General features: G+C 43.6%; 1 protein-coding gene across 1 annotated transcript in view; it reads left to right on the top strand.

Annotated features, from left to right (window-relative positions):
• Nucleotides 1-19,675, top strand: part of map1ab (microtubule-associated protein 1Ab) — a 71,575-nt gene extending 51,900 nt beyond the window's left edge. Inside the window, 6 exon segments of the mRNA XM_029668591.2 lie at nucleotides 44-181; nucleotides 436-4,455; nucleotides 4,458-10,808; nucleotides 10,811-11,210; nucleotides 11,557-11,789; nucleotides 13,498-19,675. Coding sequence (XP_029524451.2) covers nucleotides 44-181; nucleotides 436-4,455; nucleotides 4,458-10,808; nucleotides 10,811-11,210; nucleotides 11,557-11,789; nucleotides 13,498-13,653 — 11,298 coding nt within the window. The 3' untranslated portion in view covers nucleotides 13,654-19,675.
• The last annotated feature ends 865 nt before the right edge of the window (nucleotides 19,676-20,540 follow it).

Raw genomic sequence — 20,540 nt, 5'->3', positions numbered from 1 at the left:
TGTGCCGTTTCCTATAACTGCTCTGTTTTGCTCTCTGCCCCAGATCCAGTCTCTAGTCACAGACTCAGCAGGACACAAACTCCTGGTCCTGAGTGGGCAGAACTCCGACCACGGTGACCTGCTTCTCCAAAGTGGGGTTTTCACCTATAAGAGCTTCTCACAAGTCTTTGCTGATCCTAGGGTAAGATATGACTGTTCAGAACAGTCAAATCCTATTCAAAACAGCCTGTTCTGACACTTTACTGTCGTCTCTAGCACTGGCTCATGAGCTCATGTTTTTCTAATGAAGATTAGATTACCAATGAAACTATAAATATTTTATATACCCCCCCATGAACTGGAATTGTGGATAAACATGAAAACAACAATGTCATTGAGAAATGTTTACACATCAACACTGACCTTGGCTTGTCTCTGTCTGTCATTCTCCTGTAGGTCAGTGATTTGCTGGGCGAAGCAGCCCCCAAGCAGCGGGCCACACTCACTGTGTCCTGCCGATCGGAGGTGGGTTGGAGCTCCCTGGGTCAGCAGCAGCACTTACGGGAGTTCCTTGAGTACAGACTGAACACTGAGCCTGTGCTACCCAAGATGGAGGGAGTCACAGAGTTCACGGAGTACATCTCCGAGACGGTGGATGTGCCTTCTCCCTTTGACCTCCTGGAGCCGCCCACATCTGGAGGCTTCCTGAAACTGTCCAGGCCCTGTTGTTACATCTTCCCTGGGGGGAGGGGCGACTCGGCCCTGTTTGCGGTCAATGGCTTCAACATCCTAGTGGATGGAGGCTCTGAACGTAAATCATGCTTCTGGAAGCTGGTCAGACACTTGGACCGCATCGACTCAATTCTACTCACTCACATTGGTGCAGACAATCTGCCAGGCATCAACGGGCTCCTTCAGAGGAAAATAGCAGAGCAGGAAGAGGAGCAGTCACAAGGCTCAACCACCTACAGTGACTGGATGAAGAACCTGATCTCTCCAGAGCTTGGTGTGATCTTCTTCAATGTACCCGAGAAGCTACGTATGCCAGAATCAAACCTAAAGGTCAAGCGCAGCATCGAGGAGGCCTCCCTCACGTTGCAGTACCTCAACAAACTGGGAATCAAGCCGGAGCCTCTCTGTAGACTGGTCAGCAACACTATTGAGCCTTTCACTCTTTTCCATAAGATGGGGGTGGGCAAGTTAGACATGTATGTTCTGAACCCCGTCAAGGACAGTAAGGAGATGCAGTTTCTCATGCAGAAGTGGGCTGGTAACAGCAAGGCCAAAACAGGCATTGTGCTCCCCAATGGAAAAGAGGGAGAAATATCCGTACCTTACCTGACGTCAGTTACAGCATTAGTCGTGTGGCTTCCTGCCAATCCTGCCGAAAAGATTGTCAGAGTGCTGTTCCCTGGAAACGCACCACAAAACAAAGTCCTGGAGGGACTAGAGAAATTAAAGCACCTTGACTTCTTGCGATACCCAGTAGCCACACAAAAAGACATAGCCTCAGGGGCTCCTCCCTCTGTTGTAAAACAGACAAAGTTAAAGCAAAGGACAGACAGCAAAGAAAGTCTGAAATCATCTCCCAAGACTACAAAACCCCTTAAGAAAGAAGCAGATGATGTGGTATCGGCAGTCACAGAGGCAACAAGTGACTTTGTAAAGGAGAACAAGATAGAGAAAAAGGAGAAGAAACTTAAAGAGAATGAAAAACCCACAAAAATAATAAAATCCAAGACTGATGCACCAGAAAAGAAAAAACTATTGAAGGAGAAATCCTTGAGAAAACATTCAAAGGAAAGGGCATCCAAGATGGATGAGAAAAAAGACAAGGAAAAGAAAGAGAAAGTCAAGAAAGTTGACACAGCTAAAAAAGAAGAGAGAAAAGACTCCAAAGTTGACAAGAAAAAAGATGCGCCTAAGTCAGAGTTGAGAAAGATAACAAAACCTGACTTAAAACCCCTCACACCAGAGGTCAGAAGGACCCTGCACAGGGCAAAAGTGTCAAGTAAACCCAAAACCGACAAAAGCAAAGGCAAAGCGGCCAAGGCAGCGCCGGCTGAACCCAAACCGGAGGAACCAGCAGCAGAGAACATTCAACCTGACCCACTACAGAATGGGGGTATTGAGGGCATATCTGCTTCCTCCACTCCAGAAGATCTTACCAAGGACTTTGAGGAGTTCAAACAAGATGAGGTATCATCAGAGCCACCAGAGAGTGCAGTGGAGACACCAGCAGAGGAAAGCATGGCCGAATCCCCTACCCAGGAGGAGGAGAAAGAACAGGAAACTGTCTCTAAAACTCCACCAGGCACAACGTCTCCTGAGAAGGGAGTAATGGAAGTTGAAACTGAGTCTCAAAGCAAAGAGGACCAATTAACACAAGAGCATAAAGAAGAATTACAAGCAGAGAAAGTGGAACTATGTGAGGATGAGGGAGCTGCAGTTGAAGATGAGGAGGAGGAAGAAAAAGAAGGCCCGATTGCAGAGAGGAAAACATTTCAGGAAGAGGAAGATATGGGGATAGGGGAGGAAGAAGATGATGCAAAAGATGATGTGAAGGATAATGAACTAGACAGGAAACATGAGCTGGAGGACATGGAGAAAGTTGAAAAGCCCACAGATATGGCGGTAACAAAAGAGGAAAGCAGAAGAGCTTCATCCCAGGAGGAGGAACAGGACGAAGATGGACATGTTGTTGAAAAGGCTGAGCTGGAAGAGGTAGAAGTTCTAGACATGATAGCAGATGAAGAGGTCAAAATCAAACCTGAAGCGGGAGAGAAAGAAACATTGGCCAAGAATGGGGAAAGCAAAGCAGTTAAACATACTCCTGGAGCTAAAGAGGAGGATGAGGCAGAAGAAGAGGGCTATGTGTCAAATGTGGGAGGCGCTACCGTCGACATAGTGTCAACACTGCAAGGAACTGCTGCAGCCGAGCCCATCTCCTTCATTCAAGACGAAACCATTCCAGGCCACTCTGAAACTGAACAGACCATCTCTGATGAGGAAGTTCACGAAGAGGCTGATGACAGGATACTAAACCTCCAATACGAAGTGGGTGCATATGACATCTCTGTCCCAGATCAGACAGGCTCCTTTGACACCATCCATGGGATGAAGGAGATGCAAGCATCAGCTATGGCTGATGTAACAGCCAAAGGTTTTATTTGTGGACAGGAGCAAGTATCGGTATTCACTAACATCATTGCTGCTCCCTTGGCTGAGGAGGAACATGTTTCCTCAGCCACATCCATCACAGAGTATGATAAATTGTCCTCCTTCCCCACCTCTATTGCAGAGGACCAATCAGTGGCCTCTGTCGCTACACCTCAGACTGAGGAAACAGGCAAAAGCTCTCTGCTTCTTGACACTGTTAATAGCGTTCCCCTGGCAATTCCAACGGAGGCCACACATGGGAAAGAACATTTACACTCTGCTGGGACCATCTCACCAACATCCTCCTTAGAGGAAGACAAGTACATGAAGTCAGTTCCATCCGAAGAGTGCCTGTCGGTTATCTCTGATTTGAAGACGGAGGCTAACGTCATCAAGACTCATGAGGAAGAGGAAGAAGCTCAGGACCAAACTCAGAACGTTGACATTTCACTTGGGGAGAGCTATGCCTCCCCTCAAATGCTCTGGGATAGGGATGTGGAACAGCTCCCTGCTTCTGAGGCTCCTGTCTCCAAACTTGTTCAGGATTTGAAGCAGGATCACCTACCAGTTGAGGAGGTACAACTCTTTAAGTCCAAAGAAGACATCTTAACAGTGGTGCCTTCAAAACCCCTTTCACCCCCACCCTCTTTCTCAACGCATTTTAGGTCAGACTCATTTACTTCGGAAGGTGAAGAGCGATGCTGCAGTCCAGACGATAGCACTGTGAAAATGGCCTCCCCCACACAATCTTCCCACCCCAGTGCAACCAGCTCTCCAACTCACTCTCCTCTTCATCAGTCGCCTGTGGAGGAAAAGACCCAGGACTTCCCAGGACTGGAGCATCAAACACAGGGGGACCTTCATGATTCTGCCACCAAAACAGAAGATAAGGATGCAAAGAAAGATCAAGCGGAAAAGGAAGATAAAGTGGATAAGAATAAAAAATTGGATGCTGACATCATGAAAGTTGAGTCGGACCTACTACCATCGGTGGAGAAATCATTTCAAAAAGACTTGCCCATTACAAAAGCGGAAGAAAAAGATGGTCTCTCCCCTTCCAAAGGTGAGATGGAACAGGAACCGGAGACAACTCCTCTTACCTCTGAGTCAGTCACAGGCAAAGACGAAGCTTCCATATCAGGAAAGGAATCTCTGACAGTAGACATTTCTAGTGGTAAGGCTATACTCAAACACAGTGACGAGGAAGATGATGACCATCAACAGAAAGAATCCAAAGTGTGCAGTAAGGCTAAATTCCCAAAGGGGAAGGAGAGTAGTTTCTTAGATTATGACGATGGTGAGGATGATATAACGATAATGTAAAACCCATCAAACAGGACATGAAGGATACAGAAGAAAATGACACACATGAGGCTAAAACTATCAAGGAAGAGAAAGAGGAGAAAGAAAAACAAGACGTGTTTGAAGCTGAAACCATCAAGGAAGAAAAGAAAGAAACAGATAAAATTGGTACAACTGAAGCTACTACTGAAGCTGAGCCCATCAAGGAAGATAAAGATGAGAAAGTGAAGGAAAAAGATTACATTCATGAAGCTGAACCCATCAAGGAAGAGAAGAAAGAAACAGAAAAGGTTGGTATAACTGAAGCTGAACCCATCAAGGAAGAGAAGAAAGAAACAGAAAAGGTTGGTACAACTGAAACTGAACCCACCAAGGAAGAGAAGAAAGAAACAGAAAAGGTTGGTACAACTGAAACTGAACCCACCAAGGAAGAGAAGAAAGAAGCAGAAAAGGTTGGTACAACTGAAACTGAACCCATCAAGGAAGAGGGGAAAGAAGCAGAAAAGGTTGGTACAACTGAAACTGAACCCATCAAGGAAGATAAAGATGACATTCATGAAGCTAAACCCATCAAGGAAGAGAAGAAAGAAACAGAAAAGATTGGTACAACTGAAGCTGAACCCATCAAGGAAGAGAAGAAAGAAACAGAAATTGTTGGTACCACTGAAGCTGAACCCATCAAGGAAGATAAAGATGGCATTCATGAAGCTAAACCCATCAAGGAAGAGGGGAAAGAAGCAGAAAAGGTTGGTACAACTGAAACTGAACCCATCAAGGAAGATAAAGATGACATTCATGAAGCTAAACCCATCAAGGAAGAGAAGAAAGAAACAGAAAAGGTTGGTACCACTGATGCTGAACCCATCAAGGAAGAGAAGAAAGAAACAGAAAAGGTTGGTACCACTGAAACTGAACCCATCAAGGAAGATAAAGATGAGAAAGTGAAGGAAAAAGATGACATTCAAGAAGCTGAACCCATCAAGGAAGAGAAGAAAGGAACAGAAAAGTGTGGTACCACTGAAGCTGAACCCATCAAGGAAGATAAAGATGGCATTCATGAAGATAAACCCATCAAGAAAGAGAAGAAAGAAACAGAAAAGATTGGTACAACTGAAGCTGAACCCATCAAGGAAGAGAAGAAAGAAACAGAAATTGTTGGTACCACTGATGCTGAACCCATCAAGGAAGAGAAGAAAGAAACAGAAAAGGTTGGTACCACTGAAGCTGAACCAATCAAGGAAGATAAAGATGAGAAAGTGAAGGAAAAAGATGACATTCATGAAGCTAAACGCATCAAGGAAGAGAAGAAAGAAACAGAAAAGGTTGGTACAACTGAGGAAGATGGTACAACCAAGGAAGTTGGTACAACCAAGGAAGAGAAGAAGGAAAAGGACAAAGAGAAAGATGATACTTGTGGGGCTGAGCCCATCAAAGAGGAGGAGAACGAGAAGGAAAAATATGATACCTTTGAGTCTGAACCTACGAAAGAAGAAAAACAGAAAGAAATAGGGAGTATAGTCACTTCTAAAGACGAGCTAAGCCCTTGTATCTCTACCTCTAAAGTGGAGCCAGCCTCAGACTCCACCACTACAGAAAAAATAGAGCAAGAGAAAGATAACTTTGTGGCTGAACCCATGAAAGATGAGAAGGATGACACTTGTAAGACTGATGCCATCAAGGAAGAAAAGATGGCGAGAGAACATCCTCTTCAGTCTGAACCAATGAAAGAAGAGGAAAGAGAAAAAGAGAGAGATACTTTTGACAGTGAACCGACTAAAGGAGAGCACCGAGAGAAAGAAAAGGATGATACATGTATGGTGGAATCCACCACGGGGGGCAAGAAAGAAAAAGACGACAATACATGTTTTGAGATTGAAGTGAGCCAGGAAGAGAGGATAGAGAAAGATGATACTTATGTGGCTGAATTCAGTAAAGAACAGAAGATGGAAAAGGAGCAAGAAAAAGAAGATAGTGATTTTGAAGACATCAACGATGAGGAAAGAGAGGAAGATAGAGATGACAGTTATGGAGTTGAACCCATAAAAGGAGACGAAAGAGCAAAAGAAAGTGAAACAGCTGACACAGTCAACTATGAAATGAGCGTGAAAGAGGCAGGAAAATATGGTTCTCATGAGATTGAACCTACTAGAGAGGAGAAATGGGAGAAAGAGAAAAAGGAGGTGCAAGAGAAAGATCTAAAAGAGGCTTTACAACACAGCGTACAGACAGCAATGATAGAAAAGGTAGAGGTGACTTCGGCGACAAAGCTTGAACCTACATTTCAGGTTCAGTACTCAGACGGAGATGAGGAAGATGAGGAGGAAGATGAAGAGGAATCCATTTGCATGGGTGGTGCAGGCTCAAGACCTTTATCAGTGGAACCTAGACAATCAGAACACGAGATCATCTCTCAAGACCTGCTCTCCACTCAGTCATCAGAGAATGTGCTTAGTGACCAGACGAAGGACAGCCACTCTGAACAGACCACTGGGCTTGTGTCTACATTACCAAAATGGGAGACCTCTCCTGATAAAGACCTCAAAGAGCAGCATAAAGAGCGACAACATAGACTCTCCCCTGAACTAGAAAAGGACATCAAGACAACTGAGACCACATCAGCAACCCATCCCAGTCAAGAGTCCACCATTGGTTTCCCTACCTTGAAACCAGTCTCTGCTATGCCTACCACCAAATTAGAGCCAGCCTCTGACTCCGCCACTACAGACAAACAGTCTATAGGTTCAACACTATTAAGCACTGACAGCAAGGCCAGTGTGACGGTATCCACCCAGCATGAAACACTGCTGCTATCTATGACAACAAGCAAAGAAGCATCTAATACGGATGAAAAGACAAAGCATGTTTCTCCAAAAGAAGATGAGAAACCAGGCAAGGAAGCTGAGATGGAAATTGAAAAAGAGCGGGGAGTTTCTTCCTCAGAGCATACACAACCTTGTTCATATCTTGTCTTGGATAAAGATTCTGAGAAGGTTCCCGAGAAAGTGAGCCACGTCGATGCCACAAAAGCAGACAGTGCCTCTGAAAATTTGAAAGGCTTTGACAAAATAACAACGGAGACTGTCAGTGTGAGCTTGCAAGAGGACCAGGGCTTTGATGTGTCTAAGTATGAACCCTATGAAAAGCCCATTTCAAAAGAAAAGGAATCAGACTATAAAGAAGACCATGAGGTATCTAGAGAGTTTGATCGGTCAACACAAATTGGCATTGATGATAATAGGAACGTTAGCCAGGCAGATGCTGGTGCAGCTGCATTCTACTCAGAGGACGAGGAAAAAGAGGAACCGCTGTCATTCAGCAGAGTTGATTACACCCCTCCACCTTTCCCCAAGAGCGAGAGAAGTCTCCATTGCAGCTCAAGTGCCTTCACTGAACATGATGACAAAGAGAAAGGTCAAGAGGAAGTGAGTGATAGGAAGGAGGGGCAATCTACACCACACGTGGAAAACAGCTTTATGTATATAGAGACTCAAGACAACAAGACCACCCCAGCAGCAGAGCAATACTCATTTGCTTTCAGTCTCAAAGAAGATAAACCTGAGAAAGTTGAGAAGGATGAAATGAAGGACAAGACTGGAGCATCTCCCAGTGTAGAGGAGTATATACCAGTCCAGTCAGGCAGAAAGGAAACAGCCTCTTCCTCATGGAGTCAATCCAACACCGATGCCCAAGCCTCAGCTACAGCCATGCCCTTTGAAGACGTCCCTGAGAAGCAGACCACAGAGAAAGAGAAGGAAAAAGATGAGCCAGTGAAAGACTATATGGATTCATCTGATAGTGAGAGAGCGGACTCTCCCTGTGGTCGCTACTCACCAACGGAAAAAGACATGTTACCTCATCAAGCTTTGCCTAAGGAAAAGGACAATCAGGCCACTGCTGCCCCTTTGGCCAGATATTCAGGACAGCTCCTAGACGATAATGTTCTTGCATCTGAGTGCACTCAAATTGGAAGCTCTATCACCAGTAAATCTACGATGGGCTATTCTGAGAGAGAAGGCACTCCGGACAGTGTAGATAAGAGGCTACTGGTGGTGGGAGAGGATTATGATGATGAGGAAGATGATGCAGAAGAAGAAGCCAGTGATCTAGATGTGGAGAAGGGAGCGAGAGAGCAGTCTGAAAAAGAAATATGTAAATGTATATTGGATGTTACCACTACTTCTAAATGTCCTGTGACAAAGGAAGGGGACAAGAAGACCCTCTCACCCGAACCTGAACCCAGCCTCCTCAAAAAGGAGGAGCCTTCCCATTCAATGGCCACAAGCAGCCCTCCACCAGCAGATACTGCAGATTCCCTTTTGAAGAATGTAGTTGGGGCCTCGCCACTCCAGTCTGGCAGTTCCACTGCAATAGAACAAACAGGATCTGGAGGATATCCTTCTGAATCCTCAGAGTATTCCGAGGACAGCCAACTGGGGTTAAAGGAGGAGAGGTTTGACAGTCCTGACCCCTCTTTGCCAACCAAGTCCAGTGAAGATAAACATTACAGTCAGGGAGACATTGAAGCTGACAGGCAGAGAACCCCAGATACCACTAGTAGAAAACCTGAGGAAGATCCTTTGTGTTACCTCTCATCTGCCTCAGCTTTTCTATCAACCAGCCACCAGTTGGGGGAGGAGTTAGAGACCCCCGTCAGAATGTCTAGTGGCCCCTACAGGACAGATTCTGAGGGTGCTTTCTTTGAGTATTCTTTATTCAAAGATGAAGACTCCTCAGCCATGCACTCAACCCTCTCAACCTCAGGGGTCATGTTAAAGGATGAGTACCTAGAGGCATCTGAAAAGCTTGAAACCAAAACCATAACGTCTGCTGGAGTTTCAGAACCACCATGTTCCCAGCTGTCCAAACCCACTGAAACCATATCCACTTCAAGGGCTTTCTTTGAGGTTTCCCCATTGCAAAGAGCTGATTCTTCTGACAGAGAATCCCAGGGCTCAGCGGTCAGCAAAGAGTCCTACACTTGCAAAATGGAGGACAGTACTCTTCCATGCCGCATTGAATGCCAGAAATTTGCAGTGACAGAACAAGAAGAACGCATGCTGTCCATGGCTGAGACATACATGGTCACTATTAACTCCAGTACAACCACAACAGTGTCACAATCTGATGGGGTGACAAAACCACAGCAGTCAACTGAAGCCTCTTCCAACGGGGCTACTGAGGTTAGCACAAGTCCCCAAGAAGTCCTCAGTGGAGCTAGCAAAGCCTCTTGTGTCACAACAGCAGACCTGCCTAAAACAGAACAGAAAAAGGAGGAAAAAGAGACAAAGGATGAGAAAGACAAGATGGCAATGAAAGAGGAAGAAATGAAGGTCAAGGTAGAGACCATAAAGGAGGACACCAAAATGCCAGAGCAGAAGGATAAGGAGGAGACAAAACAGATGGACGAGAAGAAAGAGGTGGCTGGAGAGAAGGAAAAGGTAGAGGAGGAGGAGAAAGTAGAGGAAAATAAGTTGGAGGAGAAAGAGAAAGACGGGAAGGTAGAGGAGAAGAAAGACACGACTGTTGAGAAGGAGAGTGAGAAAGAGATGGAGAGGAAGGAGGGAGAGAAAGAGAAGGTAGAGGATAAAAAATCAGAGAAACAGGAAGAGAAGATTGTCGAAAGGAGGAGGAGTAGCTTATCTGACTGGGAACTCCTACAAGGGCCGGGCGCATGCCCAAGTGCCCCTCCTCCAGGCTATGAAGACGAGGAGGAAGAAGCGTATGAAATGGAAGAAGCAGAGGAAGAGTATGTTCAAAAAGAATGTGTATCCACAGGTGAGCCCACCCCTCTGTCCACAGCAGAACATGCCCACCATACAAAGGCATCTGCAAAAGCAGATGGAGAATCCAGTTGCCCCACTGACTTGCATATGGAGGCTACCTCCACCTCCCCCCCTGGCTATTCCTCGTGTGAATTCAAACACCGCAAAGGGGAGATCTCCCCATCCTTCATTAACCCCAGTCCACACGCCCTCTCCAGCGATGATGGCGAAGAGGACAAAGGGAGTGACCACTCTCCGGAGGGGGATGAAGATGACCGGGAGCAACACTCGGTCAAGAGGAGGTCTCACAAGCAGAAGCGACAGCACATTCAAAGTGGAGCTGCTGGAGCTGGAGCGGGATCGCACCCAGTTTCCATGCCTCCTGGTGGCATGGCAACTGGACTTGGGATAGTGCTAGCTGGAGAGGAGACGCCCCCCACATCAGCAAGTGACTCGTTGGCGTCCCAGTCGGACTCTGACGTACCTCCCGAGACCGAGGAGTGCCCGTCGATAACCGCAGAGGGGAACCTGGACTCTGACGAAGATGCAGAACACCTGCCGGTGGATAAACTATCTGCCTCCGCCACAGGAGGGGGCACTCAACCCCTTCGCCCAGATCAGCTGCGAAGGCCCATGACCCCCCACCTGCCCCCATGAAGGATCCGCTCCCCCACCTGCCTCACCCTGATGTGTGCATGGTGGACCCAGAGGCCCTCCCTGACAACCAGAGCAGCACAGAGAAAATGCTCAAGAAGGACCACAAGACCACCAAGAGCCTGCGGAAGGGCCTGGGCAAGCCTAAGTCTGCATCGCCAGCCCGGAAGGGGAAGCGGTCTACCACCCCTGCGAAGCAGGCCTCCAAGGATTCCTCGCCTCGATCGGTCTCTCTGAGGAGGAGGGACACGGAAAGGAGCTCTAGGCTGACGTGGATGTCCGAGGGCCAGGGATCCAAGGTGGACCTACACGCTCCAGGGAAAGGCCTTGTGAATGGCGTCAAGAGCAATTTGGGTAGGTGAAAATAAAGTATGATGATACAACTCAATATTTAGATATGATGATGTGATTCCATATTCAGTAGTGGACACTTTCACGCCTGTAAAAAGTTAAGGAAACTTTAAAAACATAATTTACGTTCAAAGATAATAGAAATGTAATAGGCCTACCTTCGTTTCAAAATCATTCCCCAGGACTTTATGACACACAATTCCCCATTCTAATTTACCCTTGATTTACGAAGACATATAAGTCTGAATCCCCCCCCCCCCCCCCCCCAATCAAACAGAGAAAAAGTAATTAGTCATTCTCAAGTCATTAGAGACTTATACAATTTTACATTATGATCCTCCTCCTCCAGGTACCAACTCCCAGAAATCTAGTTCAGCCGTCCCCCCTGGTCCTCCAATCTATGTGGACCTGGCCTACGTGCCCAACCACTGCAGTGCTAAGAACGTGGACCAGGAGTTCTTCAAGCGGGTACGTGCTGCGTACTACGTGGTGAGCGGCAACGACCCAGCTGGTGGAGAGCCTAGTCGTGGAGTCCTGGATTCCCTGCTCGAGGGAAAGGCCACGTGGGGCTCCAATCTACAGGTGCTTACTCTCATTCTATTTGTCTGCATACATGCAGTCTCTGCTGTTATGTAAAATGTTGATAGACTTTTTTTCCACATTGTAAGTATACATATTTTTTTGTACTTTTCTCCACATTGTTAATTCATTTTGTTTGGACTTTTCTCCACGTGTCCATTAGCCTGTGTTTTCTCGCTGCGGAGGCATTCTGCACCACTGCTAATCTCAGGATCCACCGGGATATATTCAGAATCATTGATCTGAATCACTTGTAAAAATAGAAAATTACACACTTGGTATTGCCAACAGATGCTTGACAATGTTTTCCAGCCACTGAGACTGACATACAGTAATTATTTATGAGCAGTCAGATTGTAACATTCACGATGTAACTGTCAATGTTGTTCTACAGTCATTTGCATTCCGGCAGTTTGAATAATGACAATGATGTAATTAACATTTCCTGTTGAGTATCGCACAATACTCCCAGTGGGCAAATACTCCCAGTGGGCAATGTATTTAAAGAGTTGGGCCAATGCGGTTTCTGCATTGTAACGCAATTACATGACACTTCAACATTCTATGGCAGCCATATTAGCTCCCCATTAACGTTACATGGTGAATATTTAAACAATGCTATGCAGTTGAACATTTAGAATTAGAACAATACTCAAAATTCTAAAAGTTGGCCCAACTCTCTAAGGGTGCGTTCGTAAATTCACTCTGGCTATCTACTCTGATTTCCGAGCACTCTCGTCTGAGTGTGTCAGAGCACAGAATAACTGATGAATTTACAAACGCTCAACACCCGTTGAATATGGCCGGTGTCAGTAAACGTCGGCAAAAAAGCGGGATTAAATTGTTGTCAGCAGCAGCCAGTTACAGTCACCAAACGCTCCGGATGTCATGAAAACAGCCTAACCAGCTCTGCTCGGGCGATTTAAAATGGTCAGAGTGAGGTGTTCTCTCATTTGTGTCCGGAAGAAGCTAAGAAGCTAGCAAACGCTAGCCAGTTAGCTTGGGTACTTGACTGCCGTTGTGAGGTCAGAACGCTCGGATCAACCCTACTCCTCGGCCAGAGTGTCCAGTATGCGCTGACAACGCTCTGAATTTATGAATGCCCAGAGTGCACTCTGGCACTCCAGATTGAATTTACGAACACACGCTAAATATATGGCTCTGGTTGCAATGACATCAGTATGACATCTTTTGTCCGGTTGTATACTGGTTTTAATACAACATTTTGAAAAACATGAATTAGCATCTGGCAAAACATGTCTTTATCTGGTTGTAATCTGACCAGATAACATCTAGAATATGACGTCTTGGGATTGCCAGGAAAATTATTTTCCTGGTTGGTCATAATCTGTTTATATGAAATATTCTTGAACAGAAGAAAACTGTTAAGAACAAGACATAACATTATGCTGCCTAATTTTACCGTCTGGGCTGATTGGTTGATTAATGTATTGATGTACAGTATTGGTATTTTTTTTATTTGTACCTTTCTTTAACTAGGCAAGTCAGTTAAGAACAAATTCTTATTTTCAATGACGGCCTAGGAACAGTGGGTTAACTGCCTGTTCAGGGGCAGAACGACAGATTTGTACCTTGTCGGCTCGGGGGTTTGAACTTGCAACCTTCCAGTTACTAGTCCAACGCTCTAACCACTAGGCTACCCTGTCGCCCCATGAGTTTTGACTCATACATGTCCTCCTCTCTACTCTAGGTGACTCTGATCCCTACTCATGACACGGAGGTGACGCGGGACTGGTACCAACAGACACATGAAAAACAGCAGGACCTGAACATTATGGTCCTGGCCAGCAGCAGCACAGTGGTCATGCAGGACGAGTCTTTCCCTGCCTGCAAGATTGAGTTCTAAGTTCTGCGCCGCTTGCTATTTTACCCTCCTCCCCTCATCACTCCATATTTGGCAGGTAGAGAGAGGTCCTTTGCTACTCTCTATCCTCCCAAAGCCTTCTCTTCTGTCAGCTCTACATTTTGCTCTCTCATGGTGTAAGACTCCATTGCATTTGCTGTAGTCTTCGTTTGGTGTACTGGCTTCCAACTTGGTCAATGTCACCTGAGAACAGCCACCACAAGCAGAAACATTGATATAGGGTCCATGGTAGCTGTAAAAAGGTGTGCATTCATTTCTAGCACGCTTTCGGTTTAAACAACATACTCGCACGATAAAACCACCTCTTTCTTTGATCTTAATTCATTCTGCTTTTCACAAATAACCTCCCCAACACACACATTTTGTGATCATCTGTGAAGAGGGTAATTCTCAATAGTTATTTCAAAGCTTTCCAATCATACTGCACCCAAATCCACATCTAAATGGACAACACTTTCCAATCATACTGCACCCAAATCCACATCTAAATGGACAACACTTTCCAATCATACTGCACCCAAATCCACATCTAAATGGACAACACTTTCCAATCATACTGCACCCAAATCCACATCTAAATGGACAACACTTTCCAATCATACTGCACCCAAATCCACATCTAAATGGACAACACTTTCCAATCATACTGCACCCAAATCCACATCTAAATGGACAACACTTTCCAACCAAAAGAGCCATCTTAGCAATGTCAACTCCCAGTCAATGAAGACGGTGCACAGTTGTGCAGTCTTACTGATCGTCTTAAATACCCAACAAAATAAAATACAATTTAAAAAATTGCACATCCAGGAGGGCCAAAGTAAGTGCCAAAACACTTTTGAGGTGTTCAACACTCTCCGAAATAAGTCCATAGCCTTTTAAGAGGTGAACAGTTAGTTGATCTCAATTGTACACAGACTACGCACAATGTTGTATGATGGTAGTATTTTTGTAAGTATCTTAAGTTGAGGCTTTGTTTTTCGATATGAGATATTATTCCTGTTTGGAGATATTACGTAAGATGCAGCTTTCTATTCTATAGCGTTTGGCTTCTCAGTACTCTTAATAACTACGTCAACTGATGTTCCAACAAAAAAAATGACTATACCACATTGCTTGTCGTGAAGCTTTAGGAGGCGCCTGAAGGTGCCACTTTTATTGAAAGAACTAGCTTTTATGGGTTATTTCCCTCAGTGGCTGAAGTATGACGCTTGCATTTAGCTCAGACTCCTTCCTTGAAGAGGTAGAGGGTCCTTGACCGTGTGTCTAGTCCTTGCAGTCTCCAAGTATGGAGTACAAACGTGTTCTGATACCTAAACGTTTGGCTGGGTGTACGCTAAAGTGAACGTTATACTGTAGGTGCCGGGCAATGGGATGGCATTTCTATATTCACCATATTTAATGGTTCTTTCTAAATATCTGAAGTCCTTATCGTCGTCTTTTGTCGGTTGCATTAGATGAATACTCAATTAAAAACATACAGTATAAACATTCTATATTGATATATGGAGAGATTGTATTAGAGGTATGCTATTTTGTGATAACACAGCAGAGGAGGATGTTAAATGCAGTTTCCGTACATTTTGACGTTTTCTCCCGCTTATTTATATTGTACTTGTCTGTATGAAAGTATTTGATGAAGCGATGGAAACTGCAGTGGCCTTCCTCCGTGGAGAATGTAGCAATAGAGTCTATTCCGTCCTTGTGAGACCGGGTTGTGTGGAGGTTGTGTGGGTGTTATTTTGCAAAAATGACTGCGGTGGTAGGCGGTCGCTCACATGTGCCTTCTGGTTGCGGTATATTGGGCAAGCGAGAAGGATTAGAGAGGAGTATGATAAGGGCTTCTTCCTCTTTCATACTATCCATTGTGGAGCGGTGAACTTGGATCCAGGGATAAGTCAAGAAACAGTGGAGAAAATGCCACACGGACAAATCGATAGTCGTTGTCCAGGGATATCTAGTTAGCCTAATATCCATATGGATGGATGCTGTATACGCACAAGGTTGGTAGGTGAAAAGCTAATTAGCCAGCTTAGCCAGCACATTTAGATTCAGTTACTGATATGCTGGTCAGCATTTGTCCCCTATCTTAAAGTGTCACCCAGCAAATGTATCAAACAATAACATGATCAAAGAGCAAGGTATTGCACCAAGCAAGAATGCACTTTTCCAGAGGGGGTTTTAGGAGTCGGGCTGCGGTTCTAGTGAGAGAAGCACCGAAAATATACAATTATCATTCTTTACCATAATGTGAACTATGGTAGCGTTTGATTTTAGGACAAGTACCTAGCGAAAGTACTCCATACTGTATGTAAATAAATAAATAAAAAAGACTTGTTCTTCAGAATGATTTCTTAATTGAAGAGGTACATTTTTTTTTTAAATAACACAGGTAGCTATTTATCTAGTTTAAAAAAAAAAATCGGACTTTTCAACCCTAAGAAAATATTTATCAGACGAGCATGAATGTGATGTTGTTGATTGTAGTGGGTAGAGATGTGGCAATGTGTACCACAGGTCAAGTAGCATTAAGTTGTGTGTTGAAGTATGTGCATGAGTGGTACACACGGAGACAGGGTTGGGTTTTGAAGATGCATCATAGTGGGGTTTTTTTTAATGCCGAGTTAGCCAGTGCGGTGTGTATTTTTGTTGGTTAATCAGGAGGTGGAGCTTCTTAAAATTGTCGCACTGTTTATTGGAGCTCATTACAAATCTGATTCACATTAAATTCCATAGAGCTTAGTCACTTTTTGATTAATGTTATATTGTTTTCTTACATTTTGAGGAGTTTTTTTTGTTGGTAGTTGTATTTATCAAATTAATTTACAGTTATGTATACATGATCAGTATTATTATTATTTTTTTAAATTGTTTTTCAATATCAGTTACAGTACATGTAGGACTAACACAATTATGAATGTCTCTTTTGTTTACATTTCTTAGATTGTATTTTCAAAAAGATTACTGAACATTTATTTTATAATAAGCGTCTGATTGTCATAGATTTCTTTTTTGCTTAGTGATTCTTAAAATGTAATGTGTTTCTTATTAGGACTGCTGCGTTGTGTGTTTGGGGCTCCTGAGTTGAGGTCAGAGAGAGTGGACTGAGTGGGGCAGACTGGTAATTGCTGGAGATACTTGTCTCTGACTCATAGTCTGCTGCAGAATCCAAGACTGCAGACAGACAAGACATCAACCTGCAAGGGGAACACTCTCTCCTTCTATCGGACTCAGAACCTAAACAGTCTCCTCTTATAGGCTGAAACCATTAACCCACAGTCTGCAGCCATCTTGCGCTAGCCTGGGAAGGATGCCATCCTTGTCCTTTTGAAAATACCTTAATTGTAAGCTGATATAACAGTATTCAGGAGAGCCTCCCCCAGGTCTGTTCTTAGACCGGCAGCAGAACTAGCCAGACTCGCGCAGCTCCGAGTGAATGTTTCCTTTCACTATTATTAAGATACTCAATGTGTACGCTACAGATTTATTATGCACTGCGATAGCGTTGATATGCATGTCATGTTGAATACTGTTTAGAGTCACCTAGGTTAGAGAGAGGGAGGGCATGTATGAATCAAATGTATCAATACATTGATCAAGCAATCAGCCCAGCCGGCAAAACTAGGCAATATAACGTCCTATTTGGTTCTTAACTGTTTTTTTCTGGTCAAGAATACATCATAAACATAAGCTGGTCAGATTCCAACCAGATAAAGACATGTTTTTCCCGGATGATATATTACATACCCCAGGATAAAAGAGGCCACACTAAGCCTATGAGAGGTTGTCAGTGAAGGTACAAATATATGGCCTTGGATATTTTACAATATGTTGCAAGGGTTTCTAAACTGAACTTATCAAACTATACGGCGGTGTACAGACCTAGTAATGTATGGGTGAGGGAAATCGGAACCAGGGTCAAGATGCGCTGTTTAACGTATATATTGTATGGGTTTTTCTGTTTGGTCTGACATGTTGTATTGTCCTCAAGTCTGAGTTTGTTTTTAATTGTGGTGGAGAAATCTTGGTGGCTTGATTTCGAATACACGGCCTTTAGGATCAAGCCTCCTGGGGCCTTGGCAGAACGCTGTGAAACTCTCAATACAAAAATATATACAACAAATATGACTTCGCAGGAGCATGATCTAAACCTGAAATAATAACACTGAATGTAGGGTTGGTATTATTTATGGGTTGCACCTAGGTTACTGGGTCGCATCGTGGCCATTGTTCTCAATGTTCTACAAATGCCGCAGCATATTGATGTCCGACTGATGCTAAATTAATGCTCAGTCTTATCTGGACGGGGGCTAATGACTTACGTCAAAATTACACTATAGTGGCCTGGAAATACGATGACTAGAGTAACCAAATAATGATTCGAAAACAACTTTGCCATCATTAGGTCGTCTAGTTGACTTTAGAGAGATGGCAATGTTGCGATGAGCTAGCGAAGTTAGTCAGAAATAGCTAGCAATGCTAACTTTAGCTAGCAAAAAATGTCAGTGCTCTCCCCTCAATCCTAACTTCGCTATAGTTATACTGCATCCGAAGTCAATCTGGCGACATCACAATGACGACAAAAAGCTTGTCCTACTCCTTTTGAAATGTCATCGTGTTTTCAAGCCACAGTAATGCATTTAAGACTAAATCTTCATCAGTATCCGTTGAGACTGCATTGAGTAGAATTCTCAGCTGGGGCATCAGTTCTAAAAACGTACGTTCAAAACAATATGGGAACGAAACGTGCAACCCATTAATGTTTTTAATTTAAATTTGACCTTTATTTAACTAGGCAAGTCAGTTAAGAACAAATTCTTATTTTCACTGACGGCCTAGGAACAGCGGGTTAACTGCCCGTTCAGTGGCAGAATGACAGATTTGTATCTTGTCAGCCCGGAGATTTGAACTTGCAACCTTTTGGTTACTAGTCCAACGCTAACCACTAGGCTACCCTGCCGCCGCGGCATTGAATACTCAATGCTGCTGGATAAAAAAAAAAAACAACAACATACAATTGTACACAAATATATGCGAAATCAGTGGAGGATAGCCTAAGGAAGTGATGGACTACTGTATTCGGATTTAATTTCTAGAACAAAAGTTGAACTCAAAATGGATATCGCGTTTTTATCCATATTGCAGTGGCTGTTGTTAAATTTTCAGTCATGTCCAGGAGGAAAAAAAGTGATTTCCCGACAACACAAACAGTTGGTGTCCAATACTTACAGAAACACACTTACAATAACACAGAAAAAGTACCAACAGCAGCTTTTTCATTTCCTGAATATGACTTGAAAACATTGAAACAAAAACAATTAAAAGTTAAATGAATGATACATGTACATTCATGTGCGGTACACAAATATGTATTTACACCTTAAAACAAAATCAAAATAGACATGTTTATGAAACACATGATCCTTCTTGTTATACGTTCACATATTAGAGGATTTTAATCAAGCGTATCAAAATCCTAGGCATTGAACAAAGAAACAGTCAATGCTGACTACTGTAAAGTACAGATGAAAAACCACAAATATATTTCAGTTCCATCTCTCTCAATACGAAACAATGAAGTCATTTGAACATAAGTTCTCTGTCATTCTCCCATCTCATCTCTCTGCATGTGAACTATTTAGTTATTATCCTGAATGTAATAATTGATTAACGTGGAAATAAATCAAGAAATGCTCTCTTAAAACCGTATATTTGAAACAGGCGATTGTTTAACTGGTATTGGGATGGCATATACTATTACTGGGCTCTGCTTTACTGTTTTTCCCTAAGATGTTGTTGTTCTAAGAAAAACGCTGTACTACTGTAGTTCTTCTGTTTTTGCAGCTGTATTAATCATAGGTCTGTTACTATCTTCAGTGCAATATTCTTGCGCTCTCTCTCTCTCTTTAAATCTAAAATGCAAAAAACTAGAACTACTGCAGATTCATTGTAAAAGGGAAACAGCCTGGTGATGACAAATAAAAATAAATTTATTGAAATCAGACCATGAGCCTCTGTGGTTGTTTTTGGGATCTTTGTCTCTTATGTGAGTCAGTGTTGTGTCTCGTTGTGACTCCCATGTAAATGAGGGGGAGGAGGAAGGGTTGGCATATGCAGACTAAACCGAACACATGGGGAAAGATGTCTTAGTTCCAATGTAGCCAAAAGGAGAAATGAATCAAATAACTGAAAATGTAATGCTATTATACTCTGAAGCTGTCCTAAAATGGACACCATACAACTATGGACACCATTCACCAGGTTTCCTCAACTTGCGGCCCACGGGCCAAAAAGTTATATTTGTAGCTCCAAGATATCTGAGAATTTTTCAAAGTGATTTTAAATTTGGAAATCTGTTCCAAAGTACTCCAACCCATAATAGAGACATGTGATCATATACAAATGTAAGCGAAGTCAATTTGCAGTCTACAAATGTTTGTAATTTGAAAAATCAGCCCGTGGCTGAATCTACTTAATGGATGATTAACATACACTATGGACACCAAACAATGAATGAATCCATTCCTTCACAAATCCGTGAAGGTTTGAAATGCTTGAGAAAGGGATACATAGAGGAAAGGAAACGGGGGGGTGGGCATGTCGGTGTGTCTCGTGTACATTTTGTACAGGGCTGTGATGCATATCATCAGAGTTAGGCATCTGTGAGAGTAGGGCAAATCATTTCCCATATTCTAGTACTACATTTCAGGCTCATGGTTTCAAACTTAAGAGAGGAGTGCCATTTAGCTACACCGTTATATCCTTACTATAGGGTTGAGTGAATGCTGCATATTCCTCTTTGTCTAAGAACAAAGCTAGCATTGGCCACACAAGTCAACAATGAGCTGTTTTTTTAGAAAGTCACACGC

Source organism: Oncorhynchus nerka, linkage group LG9a, assembly GCF_034236695.1.
Source record: "Oncorhynchus nerka isolate Pitt River linkage group LG9a, Oner_Uvic_2.0, whole genome shotgun sequence".
NCBI lineage: Eukaryota > Metazoa > Chordata > Actinopteri > Salmoniformes > Salmonidae > Oncorhynchus > Oncorhynchus nerka.
This window is presented reverse-complemented; position numbering and strand designations above follow the sequence as displayed.